General features: G+C 39.9%; 1 protein-coding gene across 11 annotated transcripts in view; it reads left to right on the top strand.

The window, feature by feature from the left end:
* Positions 1-23,327, top strand: part of USP54 (ubiquitin specific peptidase 54) — a 94,678-nt gene that overhangs the window by 24,999 nt on the left and 46,352 nt on the right. For 9 of the 11 annotated variants that reach the window (XR_005952688.1, XM_041404864.1, XM_041404865.1 and 6 more), the window contains exon 2: positions 21,500-22,345. The exons of 1 other annotated variant lie outside the window; for it this stretch is intronic. Coding sequence is in view for 8 of the 10 variants with exons in the window: in XM_041404864.1 (XP_041260798.1) it covers positions 22,199-22,345 (147 nt within the window). In the remaining 2 variants the exon portion in view is untranslated. Of the gene's footprint in view, positions 1-21,499; positions 22,346-23,327 lie in introns of those variants that run through there. One more of the 11 variants, XM_041404869.1, reaches the window with a different exon arrangement.

Below are 23,327 nucleotides of genomic sequence, written 5' to 3' on the forward strand. Positions count from 1 at the left end.
AAATTAAGTGATACAAAAAAAAGTAATACAGCCAGGCTTACTTTCATGTGGGTTTCACAGTGATGCAAGATATTTTCCAAAGTGAATCTTACACCTTCAACCTCTCATCTCCTTTTTGTGTCAGATAAGAGGCTGGAAAGCATTGGTTTTATTTGATGCAGGCAGGTGAAACAAACTTGCACAATTTCCTTTCTCAAGACTTCTTGCAAGCGTTTTGTCAAGTATCACAGCGTTGCTAAGATTCAAGGTTTACAGGTTGTGTGCTGTAATTTAGGGTCACAAAATTATGTAAGTTCTTGACTGGCGTAGGAAAAATGGATACAGATATATCACTCTGGTTATGCTGGTTCTGTGCCATATGTGTGCTTTATGTAGGAAAAGTTTCCTGATTCCTGACTTAGTCAAACTTAGTCAAATTAATTCCTCAATAACCTGTGATCATACTAATAAGGAAATTCCTTTTTCTACAGGAAAATGATTTTGTACCATGCCTCTTAAGGCAGAAAACTCTGTATGTGTGTCTTTCCCAGCTGCAGAGGTGACAGGAGATGCTTTGAACACAGCATGGCATCACAGTCACTCAAAGAATGTGCTCATGCTTTGACCAAGAAATTTAATTTAGTGCTTTGCTTGATTAACAGGCATCTATGACCTGGTGTCTTACTTGCAGTCAAGAAGACCTTTTTTATAGGGTATTTATAAAACATTCTGTTGGCTTGGGTCCACTTACTGAGGTGCGAGTCACAAAAAGCAGGATGGATTAAACACAGTGCAATGTGTTTGGCAGTCGCAATAGAATTGCTTGTCTTATTTTTGTGGTGGTTTTGGGAGAGTATTAGAAACAAGAAGTGCAGTTATTTGTGGTATTTGTGGTGTTACCTCTGTGGTAAAGAGTGGTATTTAGATTCTTGCTTGTCTTTGGGTAACTTTTAAACCCCGGCTTTTGTAGTCTTCGAGACTTCCCAGTGCTACAGGTAAAACTAGTTTGAGTCACTCTTAAGAGTTCCTAGATGTAGAAAGTCAAATTGCTAGCAGGATATGTTCATAGTAATGTGCTGAGGGTATTAGCACTTTGTTTTTCTCCCAGTATTTATTTTTTGTTTGTTTAAGTCATCTGCCAAAAGAAAGACTAGTTTTGATGAGGAGCACTCTGCCTTGTAGCACATAAACATAAGAAATAAAATAGCTTTTATCAGTTAAGGGGAAAATATTGAGTGTATATACCAACTTTTTACTCTTAAGATTATAAATGAGCCAGATTCGTTTGTCTAAGTATAGGGTTTGTAATGGAATTATGACAATAGTACTCTTGATAGCAATGACTGGACTTCACCTATGAAGGAACTGTTTCCACTTCATTGCTCCCAAGCTTGTTTCTAAAGCTAGTTTAGATTTTACTCGAACAGATGTAGTCTAAACTAATTTAAGTGGTTCTAGCACCCCAAGTTGCTCCACACAGAAAATGCTTGTGGAGGCTTTGTAGGGAACGTTGAGGAACAGATCTGACTTCAAACCACCCTGGCCCGTCTTTCCACCTGGCTGCCGTTTACCCTGACCAGGTTGTTGTGTTGCCATGTTGAAGGGTTGCACAAGGATGAGAATGAGCAGCTGGGAGGCTGAAGGAAAGTGGGGGCGTAAAAGCTTTGTCCTCACATTAGTCAGTGCCTGAGTAGTCTTGAAAAATATTTCTGATTCTCTTTTGGTAGCTACCAAAACATCACTATGCTTGGTTTGGTTTTTCTTTTATATGAGAAAAGGCAAAAAAAGATTTTTGCTTGTCTTGTAATTTACAATATTTTGAATAGCTCTGGGTTACCTAACTTTAATAAAGAAGAGTAACTGGGATGGTAAGAGAAAACAGAATGGATTTTTTTTTTTTAATATGAGTCCATTTGAGTCTAAAGTTATGTTGATGAAGTAAAAGCAAGATTTTGCTGTGCCTCCCCACTCCCCAGACCTTATTTAAACAGTTGTCATGCCATGTGGGAAAGGTCAGCTGAGTACAGCATATGTATTTGCCCAATATGTTTGAACACATTGCCCTAAAGTTTGTTAAAACTGTTGTTAGATTTTTTTGGTCTTTTTTCCATCCTCTTGAAAATTGCACTGCTGATGTGGCAACATGAGCTTCTCTTTCTTAACCCGCCTTCTTCACTCTCCTCAGACCCCAGAAAAGAAATTGTTGATGGTCACTGCTTTCTAACCACAGAATTAACTTTTTTGACCTCAGAGATTTTCAGTGAAGCAGGTAAACATCTGTTTTCAGACTTCTTAAAAATCCAGGGGATGCATTCTCCAAGTTAAAAACTACTGTCCCAGAACAATGTGCTTACTCAAAAGAAGAAGGCTAGAAAAGGTTAACCGGGGGGATTACTTTGCATCAGTTCTCTCTCCTGGCGTGCAGCTTCACTGTGGCTGCTTAACGACAGGGCAGGGCAGGGCAGGTGGCTGGGTCTGGACTGGGTGCTCCTGCTCTCTCCCTGTTCAGCTCTTGGTTGAAGTGGCTCCTGCAAGTGGCTCACAGCTCAATGCAGTTCTTGAAAGCAGTGGGAGTGTGAGGCCAGGGAAAGTACACAGACTGACACAGTCTGCTGTTTCCCTCAGTTAAATGAAACTGTGCCTTCCGTCTGTGTTCCCGATTGCTGCACAGCCACCTGACTGCAGATGGAGGGGCAGCTTTGTTATCTGGGTAGGAGGATCTAACTACAGGCCACTGTCAAGAAGCATTGTTCACCCGGCCTACTTTCCTGCTTTTGAGTGAGAAGGCTAATGAAAAAATAAAATTTCCACTGGTAGAGTTGTTTTTTGCCAACTGGTTTTTGCTGTCCTGTTACACGTCATTTTGCAAACTTAGCAGTGTTGGCATAAGGGGAGCGGAACGGGCACGTGATGGTGAGCAGATCCGCCCTGGTAGCAGCTGTCAGCTTGGCACAGCTGTATCACAGAACATACTGTAAGTTACCTGGGCTAGAAATTAGTGGCTAGTGCATCTGCATGGTGTCTTGACTTTGGTGACAAAGCTTATAAAGAAGCTGCTGTAACTACTGTTTCTCTGCTCCTGTACCCCTCTGTAGTTTGCTGATCTATGTTGTGCCACTTAAAAGTGCATACTGCAGGACTACTCTGTATTCTGAATAACTGAAATTATAAAAGTAGCCCGCTTCATACTTTTATCTTCTGGTTATTTTTAACCCACATTATTTTCATGCAATTTGTAATGTGATCCTACACTGGTTGCCACCTGCAGCATCAGATGAGAATAGTGAGAACTGATCTGTGAAAGTTTGGCAGGATCTTCTGCAACCAACTTCTTTGTTGGCAGTCAAGAAACTTAATCTTTACCATGTAGCATTTATTCCTGACAAACTTCTCCATGTAGACAAACTTAGGGTATTTAAACTGTACTAAGTGTGCTGGCATTTACAGCTTTATGAGTGGGAGTGCTGTGGTGGGTAATTATATGAAGGTGAAGGGAAGGGCTAGCATAGCCTTTGCTAGGTAGGAAGCTAAAAGATCTGCAAAAGCAGAAGGAAGCCAAAATCATATGACTGTAGACATTTGGAAAAGAACTCTTCTCAGTCTTAAGAGAATGGTTGTTTCAGCTCTGTCATCTGTACTTTTTCTTCAGGGTTTTTTTTTTAACTTACACTTTTTTCATTTTTCTTGGCTATCTCTATCTTGCCAGCTGTGAAGGTATGCTGTTGGCATGTATGCTTCTAACAGATGGGGTTATTTGCAAATACATTTGCTTCAGATTGCTGATGTCTGAACCAAAGCAAAAAAGCAAGGAAGGCAGAGATTTTGGGCTTGTCTCTGTTGGTTTAGCTTGCCTGGTTTTCCTGCCTCATTTCTGTCTGAGGTAGCTGTGTGGATGGCTGGATAATTGCTACCATTGCTGTCCCAGTTGCCCTGAGGGCTGCAGTATTTGACCAGAACAGTTTGAGGGTTGCTGTGCTCTACTAATTTAGATGAAATGTTAGAAGTAGTTTTGTGGCAGTGAGTCAGATTCTTAGCTGGTATGTTTGGCAAAGTTTTCTTTCGTGAGTGCAGTAGCCCTGTAGTTCTTCAGCTGGGGACCTGTCTCCCTGCTTCTGCTCAAGGCATGGAGCCCTGCTTGCAGTTTGAACTGTCTGACCCTCATCAGCACAGAGTGAGCTCCTATTTTCTGTCTAATGCAGAGGGATTTGTTTTAGTAGTAAAACCCTTATTGTCCTTTGCTGCTGTGTGATTCTAAAAAGTTTTAATTTTAGGTGTGATGGAAACAGAACTGATCTTGCTTTCAAGGGAAGATTTAGAAATAGTTTTCATGCTTTCTTCATGCACTGAAGTATTGAAGAACTCGTTATTGTTTAGACAGGTAACTGGTAGTCTCCACTATCCACATGCTGAGGGACTGTGCAAAATTATGTCAAAGCAGGTGTTTGAAAATTTCCACAATTGGATCCATATTTCTTGCAGTTACTCAAGTATGTGTGGAGACCTGAAGCACTTTATCAAAAAGCTGCAAATGAGTTCTAAAATTATGGAAACTGTGGCTGAAGCGAATAGGAATTTGCAAACATCAGCACCACAAAGCTCTTGATGTTACTGATTTAGATGCTTTTGCCCTTTTGTGAGCATTGGCCAGCATCACCTCATCAAGAAGGTCAGTGGAGTCATGGGGGATGCTTGTGGTCTCTGTGTCTGAGGAGGAAAGGCAAATGCTTTGTGCTTTGGAAGGAGGAGGACTAAAGGAGTGTAGAGACCAGTGTTTTCTCTGCAAGGATGCTTACCAACCTTGGGTCATTGTTTTGTGGAAATAATGCCACTTTACTCTTGGTACAATTCCACAGATACTTGAGAATAAACACGCAGATCCAAGAGATAGTGTGGGACACCTGGAAGACTTGGTCACTCTTTCTGTCTGCTAAAAATGGGGTTTGGTATATTGCTTTTGCCTGGCAAAAGTCTGTGTTGGTGTTGCAAATTGTGTTTTTAAGTGATTTGGCTTCCTTGAAACAAGCTGTTTGAGGAGAGTGCTACAGAGTTAACATGCAGCTTTAACCACGCACAGCTGTGGAGGAGGTTTTGAGCCCAGCATGATTACTGAACATTGGACTGTTTTTTGTTCACAATTATGACACTGTCAGTGCACTTCAGAAAATTACTTTATTTGAAATTTGCTCACACTAAATCTTAAAAAAAAAAAGTTGTGTAGAAGCATCATGAGGTTAAAACTGCTTAGACTATTGTGCTTTTGCTATATTTTTTCCTTTCTTGTTCTCCTATTTTTGTCCCTCCAGAAGTCTCTCATTATGGGAAGACATGGTTAAAACTTGGCTCTGCCCCTTCTATCCTGCAAGACTAAATTGTTCTTAAGGCAAACCAGTTTAATTGTATTCCAAATGCTTCCTTTTTGCATTGTTTGTTTCTATTAGGTAAATGGTCCCAGTGGGGATAGTATCTTCAATTCCATGTATGTCCAAAGCATTATTATGTTTCAGTCTGATCCTGTTAGCATTATATTGTGCTGGGGCAGCAAGACAATGGTGTGCATTGGTTTGGGGGTTTTTTTTGGTAACATAACCAAAGCTTTCTCTACAGCTATTTTGGTCTTGGATGTACAGTAAGTCTCCCTGTCTGTGCTCTAAACGTGACCGTGTTAGAAGAACAAATTGATGCTGAATGCAGATGGCAGCCCTGTCCTGGAGCTGTACTGTAAGAGTGTCTGGGAATAATTGTGTAGTAATGCCAATGCTGAGCTTATGGGAGGTTTTGGGGATAGGAAGCCGTTTTTCTGAACAAACTTCTTTTTTCCGTGATCTGTATGATTGGCTTTGGGGATGGTTCCAGGAAGTGTCCTGCAATAATTGTTCTTGGAAAAACTGCTTTTAAGTTTGTATTGAAACTGCAGGGCTGTAAACTGCGGGACCAAAACTGAATCTGTCTTTTGAGTCTTTTCCATTTTTTCTGTTAAACGGTGACATGTTGCTCCTGATTGTCAATTTCTTCTATGAGAAAACAATCATTGACATTTAACTGCAGAGTCTGCAGGAGCCTCTCCAGTTCACTTGTCACACTGAGGGGAGCCCTGCCTTGCACAGGCAGGCTGCTGCTGTAAAATGAAGTCAGCCCTTGCAGCCCTGTCTCCCCCTCCTCTGCCCCCAGTCTGGTCTCTTTTATAAAAGGGTTTGGAAAGCCTTCCTCCTCCTTGCCTGGCCCTGTGTCCGAGGGGGTTGTGTCTGTGAGCAGGGCTGGGCCTCAGGTCTTATCTCTGTTGTCAGAGCTGCCTGCCTGGTAGGTGGCAGTGGGGGCAATGCTTTTTGAATGAGACTTTCCTGTGCTTAGGGAGGCCCTTGTTTTTTTGTTTTAACAGCTTCCTATTGTTTGAACAGCAGGTTATCCCCTCCCCTGCTATTCTAGCTCTTTCCTCCTCCCTTAAACAATTTTTCTGTGCAAGTATTAATCAGAGCAGTTACTTTCACAGTGAGTCCTCAGTTTTCCTAACTTGCTCTGTTCTCCAACTTCTGTTGTGATACCACTGTGGAGTTCACACAATAAATAGAAAGCAGCGTCTGAAGGTAGGTCTTCCTGATTTTTAATTCAACATCACCACCACTGTAATGTGACTGTTTTGATTGAATTCAGGTTGTCATGGGAATTCTCTCCTACATATGGTACTGAAAGATAGAAAATTCTGCTTTTCAATGTGGCTGGCTTTTGTTTCTAAGATACAAAGAAAGAATATTGCTTCAGTTAGTTAATAGTTTGCTTTTCAGAGTTCCAGTCCTGCTAGCTAATGGTATTTCATATGTGTACACTTTGTTTATGATGTTCTACCTCTGTGAAAGGTACTTTCTAAGACATAAGCTGCCTCTGGTCTACCATACCATAACTTTTTCTGTCTAATAGTATCCATGATAAATTTGAAGATAAAACTTGTCAGAATCTCTTCTCACCATATCAGTTGTTACAGCTGGAAAGGATGTTGGCAATTCATTTCCCATCCCACTTATTTTACGGTGTAAGAATTACTCAGTCAGAAGTGCTCCAGACTGCTTTTTTGATAAGTTAGATGTTGTTCTCCTTGCCTCTACTTGTTGGATCCTGTGTCAGAAAGTTGATAATGAAATGAGGTACTAAACATATGCAGAGCTTTTATATTATTTTAATGTGCTGATTTATAAAAGTCAACCTCCTTTATGTTTTCCTGATCCCCCGCCTTCTATTAAGCATCTTGTTTCCAAAAATAGTAATAGTTTTGTGATTGTTTGAAGTCTGTCACTGCTATTTCATACTTTTTGCAGTTCAGCTTAGCAAAAAGTATGTATTTGTTTAAATTTCTACATTTGAAAAAAAAGAAACAAAACCCCTCACACTATTTTGATATATTTAGTGATACTAAGCAGAAGTTGTAATTCCACAAAATGATAAATCCAGTTCTAGACTTTGTCATCAGAGAAGGAAGGGGGAATAATCTGTTTATCAGTTCTAATACTTGACATTCAGTATAACAAACATTCTGCCTGTTCTAATGCATTCCAGATTGTTTTTTTAAGGAATGTCTTCTCAGGCAGCCTAAAACAGACAAGAATTACAAAGACATTGATTATAGTCTTCAGAGGCAGGATTCATCTGATCTGTACCTGGGAGATGTAGTCCCAGTGTCCTTGCCCTGACTGTAACTTCTTGATAAGCTGATTCAGGTCACTAACCTAGTAGGACATAAAGCAAACCCCCTCCTCCCCTCTTGACATCTCTCCAAATGTGCTAATTTTGTGAGCTGAATTTGCTTCTGTGAGCCTAGGTGTGAACTGCCTGCCCCAGAGTACTCATGTGGAGGGAGAAGTGTCCTCTTCACACTACTATGGTGGCCCCAAGATTTTGGCTTCATTTGGTTATTTAATAAGGTTCCTCTCAGAGGTTGTCTAAGATTATACATCCTCTTTCTGGAATACTGTATTTCATGGGAGTTAGAGAAGCTGTAGGCTTTTTTATTACTATTATTATTACTGACAGTTCAGAAACCTCTTGGGGTTTTTTGATGGAGAAGTGTTGCAGTGGATATACAGAAGTTTGTGTTTTCTGAAATTGTTAATTTATGATGTAGTTATGTCTGTAGGTTATGACAGTGGTCTCAAGAGTTTAAAGTATCTTAAAAACCCAAACAGGATGATTCCAGGTTAAAGAGTTCTCTGTTTAAGGCCAGAGAAACATGACAAACAGCCTGTGGAGTGAAGGAAGCAGACTGTGGTGGCTGTCAGGTTGAACAATGGTTTTGGCACACCTGCTGCTTTGCTGCTGAGCTTCTCTGTGTGCTTGGCAGGAAAAGAGTGATTTGGAGGATAACCAGATAGATTTTTAGATGTTTTTGGTATGTTTCCATCTTCTCTGAGGGAGAGGAAACAGAAGCACTTGCTTTATAATGTAACTAATGGCTGGTTGAAGACTGGGACCATAAACTTGGGGCAGGATTTAATAATGCACTTAGAAATGTGGAAGTCAATATTATGCTAGACTTGAGGGCCCTTAGAAGGGAGTGCAGGGAGACTGATTTACCATGGGAACGGGGAATGGTTTGGTATGGTTAAAGCAATGTGTTAGAGAAATTTATGCTCATACTGCCCCTCTGAGTAGACATAAACATAATCAAGAAGCAAAATTAAGAGAGCTGGAACAAATGCATTTGGAAAATGTTTTTCAGTATGACAGTTTTTCAACTCCATCATGTTCCAACTAATATTATTTCCTTGATGCTTCTCCTAGAAGTTGACACAGATGTAAGATGTGAGACCAGATAGCCGATTACAGTCATATTAATAGTCTTTTTAAGTGATGTGTAATGCCATACATATTTATACAAACTTTCTCTGGAGCATCTCATGTACATGATTTCACAAGAGGATATTGCTGTCCCAAATTGCTGAGTACCTGGGTCACCAGAGTCTATTGGAATTGGAGAACTTAGGTATACTGGGAAAAAATGAGAATGCTGAAAAGCTGGAGTAACTTCCTTTTAGTCTAGCAAAGAAAATGCCTCTAATACCGTACCTTTTCACTCAAGCTCAGAACAGTTTAACTTTAAATGGAGTGAGCTCAGTTCTGATGGATGAGAAAAGTAAGATTTTTCCAGATCATCCACTTACTTGCACGTGTGCACGCACGTGTGTGCATGATTTATTTTATTTTCTTAATCACAGAGGAAGGATGCATAGACTCTTAATCTGGATAAAATATTCTTATTTTTTCCTGTTTCCCTTACAGGTGTGTGTATAAGGAAGTGCTGTATAAGACTTGTAATGCTGGTTAAGCAATGGATAATAATTATAGTAACACTGTGTCTGAATGCGTTTGTCAGTATTGAAGGAAAATTTTGTAAATGATTTCTCAAAAAAGTCATGGTGTAATGACATAACTGAAAATACCATTGTGGTGTGGTAACCCTTCTTGATAAGGATAGCTGTTACAGATGTTGCTTTCCCAGATGTCAGGTGATTGTTCCTTGAAGCCTAGTTATTCTGAGGGGAGAGGACTTTAACAGGACAGTGTTTCATTTTGTCCTTTTATTGCCTTGCTGCTGTTCTGGATCTGAGTTGTTTTCTGCATCAAGTTGCTAACACAACAGTTGCATCTCTTCAGCAGCTTCTTATGTTTGCCAGTATATTATCTGGGGAGTTCTGGGGAAAACAAGTTCTGTTGTACAGCCTTACAATGCTTGTAGATGCGAGCCTGGAGCAATATCAGCTGGTCTTGCACTAACAGGATTTGGCAAGAGAAGGTGTGGGCAACATGTGACTGCTTTGCAACTGGAAGGTGAAGATTCTGTCCTGTGACCCGCTCTAGGGGATCCCAGGGTAGGGAGTGGCAGCTGTGTAACCTGTATGGGAGCCTGCAGGAAGAAGCAAGCCTTAGGGACCATTTTGGATTGCCATGGCAGGGTATGGCGTCCTCCACAGTTTTTGAGATGGATGTGCCTAACCCTTCTGCTCTGGTGAGTTCCCAAAAGACTGAAAGTATTTTAACATCAGAAAAGCTGTATTTTATTTAAATAGTAATAGAGATATTACTTTTTTAAAAAGAAATGTTTTAAAAAAAATCTAGGGAAGACAAAATGGAAATAGGCTTGTGTGCAAGTTTCCTCTTACCAGCTATGTCTCACTTGCCCAGCCTGTCAGTCACTGAATGGCCCCAAATGTCTTACTGGAAATTTTGTGCTAAGACCAGCCATACCACACAATCCCTGGAGCTTTGATCTTTGAACAGCCTTGGTATCTCCCCAAGAGGGCAGGACTGGACTACCCCTGCCCCCAGGGGTGTTACATGGCATAGCCACACTCTTAAAGAATGGCACCCATAATTAGAAGCCAAAAACCAAATGCTTACATAAATGTTACCATCCTGAGACCCAGTTACTTTCCTGTTTCCTACTGTGTGTGATGGAGTGGAAGAACCCCTAAAGCTGCTGTTGTCTCTTGCCTGAGACCTTTCCCCAGAGCTTCTCTGTGCTCCAGTGCTGTTCCCTGAGGTACTTTGCTTAGGGAGTGGCACACATCATTGTAGGCTGGGCATTTTTTCTCTGTGGCGGAAGAAGAAAGATGAACCGAGTACACAGAATAGCAGACACAAGTTTAGGAAGCTGTGCTTTCTAAATTTCGTGTGTTCTGTGCTGGACTAAGCCAGAAGCTGCTTAATCCTTTGCGCTTAACATTGCAGCACTCCCGGGAGTCCCTATTTAAAGGGTATGTGGGTTATGTTTAGTTTCACAAGTGATTTCAGCCAATGCAAGATCAGATTTGGGAGAGTAACAGAAGTAGCTGCTTGTTTTTTTGTAGAGCTCAGACCCACAGAAGCATTGAAAAAGTTGAATTACTGCTGAAAGGAATTAAACTCAATCTCTAAAGTAAAAGCATACTTTGTTGTTTTTTTTTTTTTTTTTTTACAATGCAGGTTGGTATCTTATTGTCTGATGTTGAGCTAGACTGCAGTTTTCTCTAGGTAATCTTTCAGTGTTGAAATTAGTGGCTTTAATATTTGTTGTTGGCTGGGTACTTTGCGGTCCTGTCAGGACAGGCCTCCTTTTTGTGTATGAAAGCATGTGTACATATCCTTAAATTTGCTCCTTGTCAATCTGTTTTAAAATAACAGCATGGAGTTTCATTAGAGGTGTTTTCCTTTCCACATGTACTAGTTGGTTAAATGTATTATAACTTCCCTGGGCACCTTCAGAACTGTTTTAATTTTATCTTTAACAGGTTTCTTCAGTTGCTAAGAAAAGAGCTCTTGTGACCTATCTCTTCATGATCTTTTTCCGCCCATGAGCAACACACAAATAATTTGGAAAGGCCCCTTTCAGGGTATATACTTCCTCTTGAGTGCTTCCTGGGGCTTGGGTTTTTTTCTGGCTGGGAGAGGTTTTGGGTTTTTTGAGGAGGTAAGGGGTTTGGGTTTTTGTTTGAATGGGTTTGGGGTTTTTTGGTGGGTTTTTTGTAGGGAGCTTTTGGTGCCACTCAGTTGGGTCATTTCATTGCCAGGCAGAGAAAAAAAAAATCAAAGCTGTTGACATCATTCTTCTTTTTCTTACCCCAACACCCAACTGATCTGTTCAGCTTGTATTATACTGCATTTGCACAGCTTCTGCTTCTGTGACCCATTAGGACAGAGCTTGCTTGTGCTTAACAAGAGTCTCTTTCATGCTTTGTGGATCTCTCCAGGCCACAGCAGGACACAAAATAATCCCTTTTGCATTTGGTAATTTCACAGTACTTTTCTGGTGAAGATAAAACAACCTTTCTGAATGAAAACAATAGCATCATCTCCATAAGCTTGGTTTTGATAGAAGGAAATTGTGTCATTGTTTCTGCATCTTATAAAATGAACAGCAGTTTGAGTTTTTCTTCCCCAGCACATTACTTACAGATTTTAATATTTTAAAATCTTGGAAAGAGTGTTATAAGTTTTTTAAGTCAGTATGTAATTAGTTTCTTATGGTAATGTCTGGTAAGACTTAGAGAACCAGGTATTTTGAATCATAATTTAAAAATTTGTATTTGTATTTTGAATTCAGTGAGGCCAGATTTTTGTGGAAGTTCATATGCAATCTCATGGCCTCACCTTATTATTAGTTCTAACATAAAATAAAAAATATGTATTTCAGAAAACATGTTTGTATAACAATCTGCATACATGAAGCTTTCATTTTTGTGTACTAGGCCTATTCTCTAGTGTTTCTGAAATGTTTGACAAAGAAAGTGTCCTTTGCCGGTTTTAGCTATCTGTTCTTTCACATTGTGAGATCTGTTAAACTTGACTTTAAGGCTTTTTTTTACTACCTTTAGAAGATGTTTTGTACCAGAAGAATTCAAGCAATTTATCTGTTTGTAAGGGGCTTCTCAATGAAAGTAAAATTTCAAGTAATGGAGGTAGCTCAACATCCTCTTATACAAGGGTTCCTTTCCTGTGTTTGTAAGAACCATTTCATGACTTTGCCTATATTCGATATTTAACTGTGAATTCGGGATTGTTGTACATTAAGTTATTATCCTCTTTTTCAAAATTTACAGAGACCTGCGAAATGGCTCTTTACTTTTTAAGGTCTGTGATGGACTGAGTCTGCAGTGGGGCAGAAGCACAGTATGCCCATGGCTGTTGGCTGAGCCAGCGATGGACCAGTTGGTCAGGTCTAGTCTTGGGCTGCAGGAGCCACAGGGAGGCCATGGCAGCATATTATAAACACTTCATTTGCTAGTTTGGGTTGAAAAGCCTTGAGGTGTGGTCATGTCTGTTTGCTTCGTATTCAGAAAAGGACAGGACCCAGCCCATCAGCTTGCAGGGACAGTCTTTTCCTCTGATTTCCCTAAATGCATTGGTCAGAAGTTTTCTTCTGCTGGCCTCCTGCTTGTATAGTTCCACTACCTGTGCTTGTCTGTTCCAGGTTCTTGGTGAGGTGTTTGGTGTCATAGCATGTTTCACCCAACTTGTTTTATTCTTCCATGTGCTATTAACTGCTGTTGGATACAGGATGTTCTGATTAAGCTTTTTCTTGTGGTGTGTGCAAGTGCTTTTCCTGGTCGAGTTCTGTAGTCTTCAGTGAGTTTCACAGCAAATGCGTCTCTATACAGAGCCAAATGAATCAAAAATGAGTTTCCCTGTTCTTATTAGTTATACTCACTCCTCTAAAACTACATAGTAATGATCTTAAACTCGGCTTATGCATGTGTGTGCACACTCGTGATTCTGCTGAAATGTTATTTATAGCTATACAGCACAGATGATTGCTTAAAAAAGAGGAATAATCAGCATGTTGTGCATGCTGAGAGCATTTGCTTTATATTTTTATGTGAAGTAGGAATCTATATAACATTCTGCAGTGCAGCAGTGCTCCTTCTGCTTGTCAGTTTTAGCAAAACAGGAAAAAATGATGTAAGCATTTAATACTGGGACCCAGCAAAGACACCATAAACTGCTGCTCACTCTGCCTTTACTCTGTTTTTGTGAGTTCTCCTGTACTGCTTTAATTTTGCTCCTCCGTGTGTTATTAGTCTGTCAAGAACCTGAGAGTTACAGTGTGTCTTGGTACATGATAATGGTGGTATAGATAAAACACAAAATACAATGAACTAATACTTTCATCTAGAACTATTATTTTAATACCAAATACTGTCCTGAGCAAAGGAGGAGGAAATAAATGCTTTTATGGTACTAACAAATACATTATCTGGCCCCAGCTGTTGATCCCAAGGGAGGTGGGAATTGTCTACCCACCTCTGTGGAAGTTTTCACTAGCCAGTGTTATCAAAAGGTCCATTATGTGCATGTGTTGAGGATACTGATTTCTGCCCTGGACGTCATCTTTCCCCTTGAGCACTCCCAGGAAAGAGCAGTGCATTGCAGTATTTGACTTTGAGATTCTTAGCACATCAACAGAAAGACCTGTTTTTCCACCCAAACGCTGTCCATCTGTTTGATCTCAGTTTGTTGCTACTCTCAATGTGTTGCTGCCTTTGCTTAATCTTTGTTCTGTTTCCTTTGAAATCAAAAGTACTAATGGAGCCCGACTTCTTCTGTTTGCCTGTTTTCCTGCAAAATCTGTTTCTTGTGTGGTTGTTATTCTGTATGGATGTGTGTGTATTTCCACATTCAAACATATCAGAAATCATTGGTCTATAAGAGAGTTTAATGAAACAGAGGGCTTTATGGTGCTGTAATGTGAACAGCGCATGGTTTGGGAGTTGATTGCTACTGACTTCTGTTTTAAGCAAAGAGAAAGGGGTGTGAAGATTGATGGGAGAACTCACAGTTATAACAAGGTAGCAGTTACAGATGAGGAAGAATTTTTCTGTTCAGCAGTGAAAATCTGCAAGGTCAGGAAAAGAATGGCAGCGGGATTTTAGGATTTTAAAAGCTACCAGTCATTAAGCCATATGTAGTTGAATACTGCTGACTACTACTAAAATCTTTTAGGGCTCTTAAGTTATTGTTGGCCTGGAATTCATAAACCAGAGTACAAATCCCTTGCTTTTCTGGATAAGTGGTGTTACCTGTGGAAGGGAGATGAGATAGTTTGTTAATAAAGTGCCATATGAAAGTGGGCCTTGAAAGCTTTTGGCAATAGCTGGTGGCTGTAAAATACAGAATTTTGCAATCAAAATGTTTATATCTGGAGACTGAATAAAATACTAAATGAATCTTGAAGCTCTGCTCTGGAAAGTCAAGGTAAAGATTTGGAAAGAGAGTAACTGGTAGCAAGAGGCTGGCTGAGCTCTTGCTTGAGTCAAACCAGAAACTTCCATTTCACCAGAGGGTCGACAGCTGCCTGTTTGTCATGTTTTCCTGTGTTACATGTGATTGATTAGTGATATTTAACTACTTTTGAGCAATTGCCTAACATTTGAAGCTGCTGTGTTTTTCCATTTATCCAAATTCCACAAGTTCCGTGTAGAGTGGGATGAAAAGCTGGTTTCACTCTACCCTTCTTTCTTGAGAAATGTCCAGCACCAGCCTGGGGTGAGGTAGAGTGTTTTTTTAAATATAAGCTTGGGAGAATAAACTTATATTTCATATAGAAAGTAATAGAAAACTTGGAAATCCAAGTGAGTTAAAATGTAGGTTTTTATTATCATGTACAGCGGTCTTAGAGTTGAACAACTCTGTAGGGTAGATTTGAAGGGAATGCACATGGTTTTGAAAGGGTTTGAGTTTACTTAGGACTGGGCAGACTTTCTTATTTTTATATATATTCCTTGCCTCTCCAACTATCAGAGAAAAGTTGCTGATACAACAGGTTTGTGTAACATAAAGCTGGCTGCTGCTTCCAAAGGATTTTGAAAGTAAAATTGTGGGAATCCATACAATCAGAGGGTTTTGGGAAAGCTGCAAAAGGCACGCCTCGGAGACAGCAGAACTGTGATTAGAGCTAAGCAGTAGCCATAAGATAGGTCAGCAGAAAAATTATGTAAGAAGTAGAAAAGTAAGGACAAATAGAACAATGGTCTGTGTATTAACGCTTGGCTAGAATAACTCCCTGAGCTGCAGAAAAGTATATCTAGCAAGATATTAGGAAGTTCTAAGCTTAATAGTGGAGCTCAGTCCATTGTGTTTTAAGACTTACAAACAGGTATTGTATTCAAAATAAGCAAGCTTTGTTTTAACCAAAGGTATGTGTGCTTATAGTGATTGGATGGAACAACTGTCAATATACTTTTGCTTTGTGTGATTGGTCAAAAAACTTTTAAAGTAAGTTGTAGCATTAAGTTCTAGGTCTGCTGCCTAGGATGTGAGCTGATGGCATTTTCCCATTGTATAACCATGTAATGAGACTGATGCTGGAAAATAAAACAGCTCAAGATGCGTTCCTCAGGAGTCCCACCCCGTTCGTGATTTGTGCATAGCCTCGGCTGGCAGTAAAAACCAGTGGGCTTGTCTGCCTCCATTCCCTGTAACCTCCACAGCAAATTCATGCGCTGAAAGTACATGATGCATGACATCAGTGGTTATTAATATAATGTTTTTTCTGTCAGTAGAACCATTATCTGGGGAGCAAAATGTGTTTTGGCAATAAGCCCCACAGAAAGTAAATAATGTGGCATTTCCATCTTTAGGTCTGACCTGCACTCCCTCATTGTTTGTCTTTGAACAGAAGCCCTGTATTACTCAATTATTTTATATTGTGCTTTTATCAATTGCTGTCTTTAAGAAGATATGCTTTACTCTAGAAACTTCTAGATCATCTTACAGGTTAAGTAATTGTTGATCAGAAAAGATTGTAATGCTGGCTTTAGATACTGAGAGTTGTATTTGGACTTTTAATTTATTTTTTAATTATAATTTGCCTTTGAATAATTGTCGTGTTGTACTGGAGCTCCTTACCAAGTGGGTTTTAATAGCTCTTCTCATTATTCAAGAGGCAGCTGGATATTTTGAGTCTTCTTAACTGTTTTATGAAAGTCTGGACACAGCTACCTGACTGTCTCAGTAGCTGTATAGGATAAGTGACATACTTTTCCATTATTCTGAACAAAAGTCTGTGTGGTTGTCAGCACAGAACACAGAGTGTTTATCAGCTGATGTCCTTATTTCAGAAAGGGCTGCAGAAAAGACTGCTATGACTGTAACCCTGGAGGAGAATCTTCTGCATTTCAAAGCCAATGGCTTTCTGCTGGGTTTTGGCGGTTGGGTTTTTTTTTGGTTTTTTTTTTTTGGTTGTTTTTTTTCCTTAACTGTGAAAGATGCTCTTTAAATAGGTTTGGCTGACTGTCAGGCTTAAAATCAAATGATTCAGATTAGGTAAGTGTTTGCAAGATTTCATTACACTGCTTTAAGGGGCAATCCACCAGGGTTTTATAAAACCTACAAGCATTTTGGATGAGAAGTTGGAGAATGTTTTGCTATAAAGACTGTTTTCATGCTGTATAAAGCTATACTTGACCCCAGCAGCTTACAGAGTCTCACTTTGGAGTGTTTCTGCTGAATGTGTTCTCTCCATGCCTTTTGTTGGTTTGAGGAGTTAAGAGGAATGTTGAGTGGGTTGGTTTTCATGTTTCATGGTTTTTTGGTTGTTGGTTTGAAAATTTGGTGTAAAAACATATTCTTTGTTCATAAAATTGTTCAGTTTTTTTCCTTCCTATGACTGTAGAAGCATTAAGTTATCTACAGAAATGGCAACATTGCCACACTGGGGAAATGCATTCCTAAAAGGTGATTGACCCATCAGTATTTTGACTACAGTTTCTTCTGTTGGTTGATAGTGGTAGTGACCAGAAATAATGTTTGTTGTGCTACTTTTGCTTGCTGTTCTGTCTAGTCTTTTCTGGTTTTGTTTGCATTATCTTGAGGTGATCTCTCAGAAATGGCCTCACTGTGTCTTCTGGAGAAACCTGTAGTGTTTGATCAGGCTTGCTGTATCAGTACTTCTGAAGAAGTACATCCATGGATTTGGGAAGTGTGTTTTTAGTCTTCACTCCAGGATCATTTTGATTGTCTTTATGAGCCACTTCTAGCCAGACATTTGGATAATTTGCTTCTGGTAGATGGAAGGATTTCTTTGGTGTCTGAAAGAGTATTTATCATAACCTTAGCAAACTCTTATGTTCCAAAAAGGCTCTGGGAAGTTAGGCTAAGGTCTCTGGTACTCAAAGCTTTGTCTTTACAACACTTCAGGGACTGAGAATTGTGCAGTAGCACATGGAAAACAAGGAAGACCAGTGTGAGTCTGTTGTGGGCACCAGTGGTACTGTGAGGTGCTGTCAGTTCCAGTTCCTGGTTCCACCCAGTAGGCACAAGTAGCACAGAGCCAGGTAATCAGGTAGCTCATTTAAGAGGAAGACTGACAGATGGGTGCAAGCTTGACAGCAGAAGTATTACAGACTCTTCCCTGCCCCTTTCTCTCAGCAGAGCCTTCAAGGCTGAGAAATGCATGCATAAAGCAGAAATTTTTTCCCCTCTGTTGTCCCATTTGTACTGTGAAAAAATTCTTGGCAACAGAGATGAATGTAAATCTACTGTTTTGTAGTTGCGCTTTATTGTCTAGGTGAGCAAATACATCTGTCTCGTATTTCTGGATAGCTAAGAATCTCAAAAAGAAGAGGCATCCTCAGGAGGAGGAAATAATCTGCTTTTGCTTCTCTCAGGTTGCTGCCCTCTTCACTCTTCATCCAGCCTCATGGTTATTTGGTATTGGGAAGTTTTTCCACCCCTCTGTTTTATTTCATTACCTTCAAGACTGAATTTAAACTGACTTGCAAAGCTGTCTATCTTTTGGGATGTCTAAACTAAATGAAGACTGTAATGTTGATATTTCTGCAATTAAACATAATTTATTCCATGCAGAAATTCACAAATACTTTCACCATTGCAAGTATATAGAGAAAGTGTGTTCTCAAGCCTCTGTTTCTACAAACTTTCCATCTAGCTGAGAACAGCTGTGGGATTATTCTTGTGCCTCTTCACTGACAGAGTCAAACTCAGGAGCCATCTGCGTGAAAACTTTCAACAACATACATTGTCTTGGACAAGTCTGTCTTTTTTTGTTATCAAAACATCTTGATTTCAAAGGTGATTCTCACTTCTTTAGGTTTCAGAGGTGTTGCAGTGTGTGAATGCATGATTTGCCCTCAAAACCATTAATCTCCTCCCTACCATAAAATAGGTGATAGGATACTGGGGGAAAGAAGTCTCTATTCTAAAATCAGACACATTCACACATTGAAGCATTTACTTTGGCAAAACTTTCAAAACACAGAACATAAATATAAGTGATAAACACTAAATTCCAGACCACTGCTTTTATTTAATAGTGTGATAAATACTTAATTAGTGGTTTCAGCCACACCTAGTGCTACATGGAAGCATCTTTGTTCCTAAACGGGATTGTTCTAATTCACTCATATGCTTGGACTGGGGCTTCAAGCAATAGCCTAAAATGTTTGGTGACATGAGACTGCAGTGGAAGAGGAGTGTTCCACACACCTCTCCTCCTCCCCACCAAAAATGAACGAGGATAGTGGGACCTTGTCAGAGAATAAAGGATGCAACTTCAGACGTTAAGTTGCTGTGTGATTGATTTAGCAAGGGAATATGGGGATAAACAGGGTCTTGACATCTTCTGTAGTGCATCTTGTAGAGTGTTGTGCTGTGCTGTCAAAGGACAGACTGGTTTCTTCAGGCCAGAATTGTGTGCTGAACCATAGGCAGCTTTGCTCTGGGGCTGTGTTGCTGCAGTGATGCCTATGCCTCTCTGATCTGCTGAGCCTGTGTCTGTGGCTGGGAGCCCTCCTGCCTTCCCAAAGGAAGCTGCTACAAAGCAGCAGGAAGATCTAGAATGTTGGTTTGGCTTTTTTTATTATATGTTCTTTTATCTATTTTTGATATTTTATTTACTCCTTATTAAAATATTTGTATAATGTTTATTTAATATGAGTTGTTGTATTTCATTGATAAGTTTTTTAGAGGTTGGCACAGTGCAAAGTTGTGATCTGGAGATCTGGTTTTGTCCTAACTGGGTGGTTACCAGCTTAAGTGTTACTTGCTTGTTCTTAGCTTTGCAAAGGCCGTGTAGCCAAATGAGCAGACTGAACATGCTCCTGTGAGCAGTCACGGCGGTGAGGAGTCAGTTCTGCTGAGCCTGAGCAGACGCAGAGCGGGTGCTAAGCTTACATGGTTACTGTAAGGGTTCAGGCCAGCTTGAAGTAGTCTTGCTGCAATGGCAGGTGAACTGCGAAGCCTCTAGTCGTGAATTTTCTTCAGAGACAATAAAAATAAACTTTAAAAATGTATTCACTTTGTCATATCTAATGTAGCTTTGCTCAAAACTTGTTCAAAAGTTAGTTTTGCAGCCCATTTTGAGAGCGGAGTCTTGTTTTGAAGTCCATTGAACAGGTGCAGCTCTCAGCTGTGTGTCTTGGGCATGTTTTGGATTGTATTTTTCTTTGTTTGTAGGTACTTTGGAAAGAAGACAGTGTTTGGCTCAGTGGTTTTTGTGAGGCAGCACAGAGCCTGCCTGTCTCGGTTTGTTGCACTCAGGACTGCTGTCTGTGACACACAGGCTTAGCCACTGCACCTATTGCAGGTGGTGTTGCTTTACAGAGACCCTAAATTGATCCCTAAATAGCTCACACAGTATGGTTGGCTCATGGCTTATTAAGGGGTTGAGCAAAGAAAGGGGCCTGAGACTGAAATTGCTTTGAAATGACTCCTGTGTTAGTTCAGCACGCAGGAATGTTGTGCGACGGGCAGGGTAATGGTCGGTGCCTGCAGGCTTGCAAGCATGTTTGAAATTTTGCATGGCACACTGGCAACCAGGAGGACTACTCATATGTGAGAAGATATTTGCTGGCCTTACAGCAGTGCTGAGAATTCATTAATATTTGTAGAATGAGTTTAACAGAAGTACAAATGAAGTATTACTAGAAGGGAATGTGTTAGGCTGCTGTAACACATTTGGAGGTATTTAGGAAGTTCTCTATGTTTTGACAGGAGATGAAGAATTTATAGTTGTGTGGAAGATGAAGAACATACCTTCATGGATACCCAGGGTATCTTTGTAGGGTATTATACTCACAGTTAATTTCTGCTGATGTACAAACCCTACATATGTCTATTTTGTAATGACTTCATGCTGTAATTAATACTTAAGTACATTTGGATACGAGTAATTTTGCTCATACTAGCCCTAATAGGTAATTTCAGTTGTTGTGTGTATCAAAAGTGGTAGAATTCCAGATGTCATTGGGAATGTCCCTGGAAAATGCTATGCAAATTACTGTAAATATAGGTGGACTACACTTGAGATAACTTAAAAAAATGTATTGTCATGAATCTTGTAGTTCCTGTTTCTAGGAATTTCTTAATTCTTTTTTTCCAGGTTCTTGTAGATGAGGGAAAAAGTGAACTTGTGGTGGGAAGAGCACTTTTGTGTTGAATAATTGTTCTGACTTCTCCAGAAGTTTCCATGCCTTTTATAAGACATCATATATCCCATGTACCTAGATTAAGTAGTATTTTAGAGGTACACGTAGTTTCTGATGAACGAAATTTGGAGACCGTTCTTTTTCTGGAGAGTGCAGTGGGTTGCCCAGTCAGGGATGACGTATGCATTCCACGTTTGGTGCAAAATCCCAGTTCTAGGGTGGAGAATGTACTAGCATGTATTCATAGAACCACAAATCCTCCTGTAACTGAATGAGTAAGATATTTAAAAAAAAAAAAGCTACAGGATTGTAAAGGGTATGTTTGACTGCTGCTATGGGGTTTACTTGAATGTTGTGGTTTATTTTTTTAATCTAGTTTCCTTCTTAACCTTGCCAACACACTCCAAACTTCCTTGTTCTTACATGCTTTTCTCAGAATCCTCTGTTCTTTTCCATGTTATTTTATTTTTTGGGTGGAGGAACGTTTATATTTTTTGCTTTGTCTCTGAAAATTCAGTGTATTGTGGGAGGTGAGGCAACACTGGTCTTGGCAGAACACCACAAAACCAAGAGAGTAATTAAATGACGCAAGCCTTTGATTATTTTTCTCTCTCAAGCTTTCTGGCACGGCTGGGCATTCCGATTGCAAAAGGAGGATCGGGAGAAGAAATTTCTAAAGATCGCATGCAGAATTAGAAGAACTGTGTCGGAGACGTCTTCCTTCTTTAAAGCGCTTCGCTCTCAAGTTCTGGATTTACTTCTTTTTCCCTTGTGAGGCTGTGTCTCTTTCATCACCCAAGATACATGTAACTGAAAGGGAGCTGCCAAGGTTGTGTTTTGGTTTCTTTGCACCCCTACTAATTGGATTTTTCCCGTGTTCTTCTGGAGGATTATAGAAGGATTACAGAAGCTGCGTTTTTGGGGGTGTGGGAGGAAGTTGTTGTTTTTCTCGTCCTTAGTCTGCGACCTCCTTGATTTGCCATTTGTTCTCTAAAGTTGCTGCCTATTTGGAAAAGGGAGAAGCAGCTTAACATGAACTTGCACAACCATGGATTCAATCCCTTTGCAAATGTTCTATGTGGCTGCTTTTAAAGGAGGTTTTTGCATGCATAAGCAGCAAATGAAGAATTGCATCCCAGGCTGGATTTAAAAGAAGCAAGCTCCTTGAGTCCTGGCAAAAGGATAAATACTGTTTAAACTATAGTTTAAGGAAGACTGGGTGTTGTTCCAGTTTCAAATTTTTTGAAGGGAAGCATCTGATCAAGTCAAATATTCTGCCAGCCTAAACCTGCATTTTCTACAGCTGAAACTGGAAAATGTCTTGGAAAAGAAATTACTTTTCTGTGGGTCGGGGCAATGTACAGGGCATGTTTACTCCACGAAATACCACCTCAATAGCACCCAGTAAAGGTCTCAGCAATGAACCAGGACAGAACAGTTGCTTCCTGAATAGTGCACTACAGGTAAGAACACAGAATAAAGAATGTTTCTGGTTTTGCCCTCTGTCTGTTGCAGTGTTTTCCTAGGCACTTGCAACAAATACAGCTGATCTCGAGTACGTAACTGTTGATGGGCCTAGATAGAATAAAGCTACATTTGGAAAAGCAGATTGAGTTACTGAACAGCTTTTTAATTTTCAGGTTTTCCTAGTGAATTTGATAGCATTTACACATTTACTTGAATGTCTTGTTTGTGTAAGCTTGTAGAATGTCAACCAAAGCTAAAAATATCCATAGAAAATGTATTTTAAAATAATAGGATATTGCATAGCTTGCAGAATGCATACTCCTTAAAAGTAAACTTATCTTTTTAGTTGAACTAGTCAAGGTTTGATAATAACTACACAAGATCCATTTTATGTAGTTCAGTTTTCTTTCTGGCTGCGGCTTTGTAGCTTAGTTTAAGTGACTAGGTGTTTGCCTTTTGATTTAGAAGGAAAACCTTTTCTGGTGCCAAATTCAGTGGAGTGATATCACTGCTATAGAGGTGTTGTCACCATTTAGATGCTTTGAATATGTGATGGTTGAGATTCAGTCATTTTGGCAGCAGGGCTTAAAACCCCTTCACGTCAGTTTCCATCCCTTCGTATGACTTGTCTGTGCAGAACAGACTGTATCACGATGGATTTGACTTCTGTTTAGTGTTTTTTCCATGGGCACAATCAACTTCTCAATTAACTTCAGGCTTCCATACAGCCCTAGTGCAAATAATACATATATGTATACCTATGACCCTCAGTAGTCTTAATATATTAGGAATGACAGGGCAAAGAGAAGTTTCTAGTGAAGTTCTGTATCAATTACTTTTATTAAGCTGTAAGGTGTAATGACCAGCTGCTTCCTAATACTGAGTTAGTGAACCTGGGTCTGGACTAAGTAGATCCTAATACCAGCTGCATACCATACCTGGAGATGAAAGCATATGACCTGGTCTTTAATCTGCTAC

Source organism: Onychostruthus taczanowskii, unplaced genomic scaffold (genome assembly GCF_017590055.1).
Source record: "Onychostruthus taczanowskii isolate IOZ18803 unplaced genomic scaffold, ASM1759005v1 scaffold22, whole genome shotgun sequence".
Taxonomy (NCBI): Eukaryota; Metazoa; Chordata; class Aves; order Passeriformes; family Passeridae; genus Onychostruthus; species Onychostruthus taczanowskii.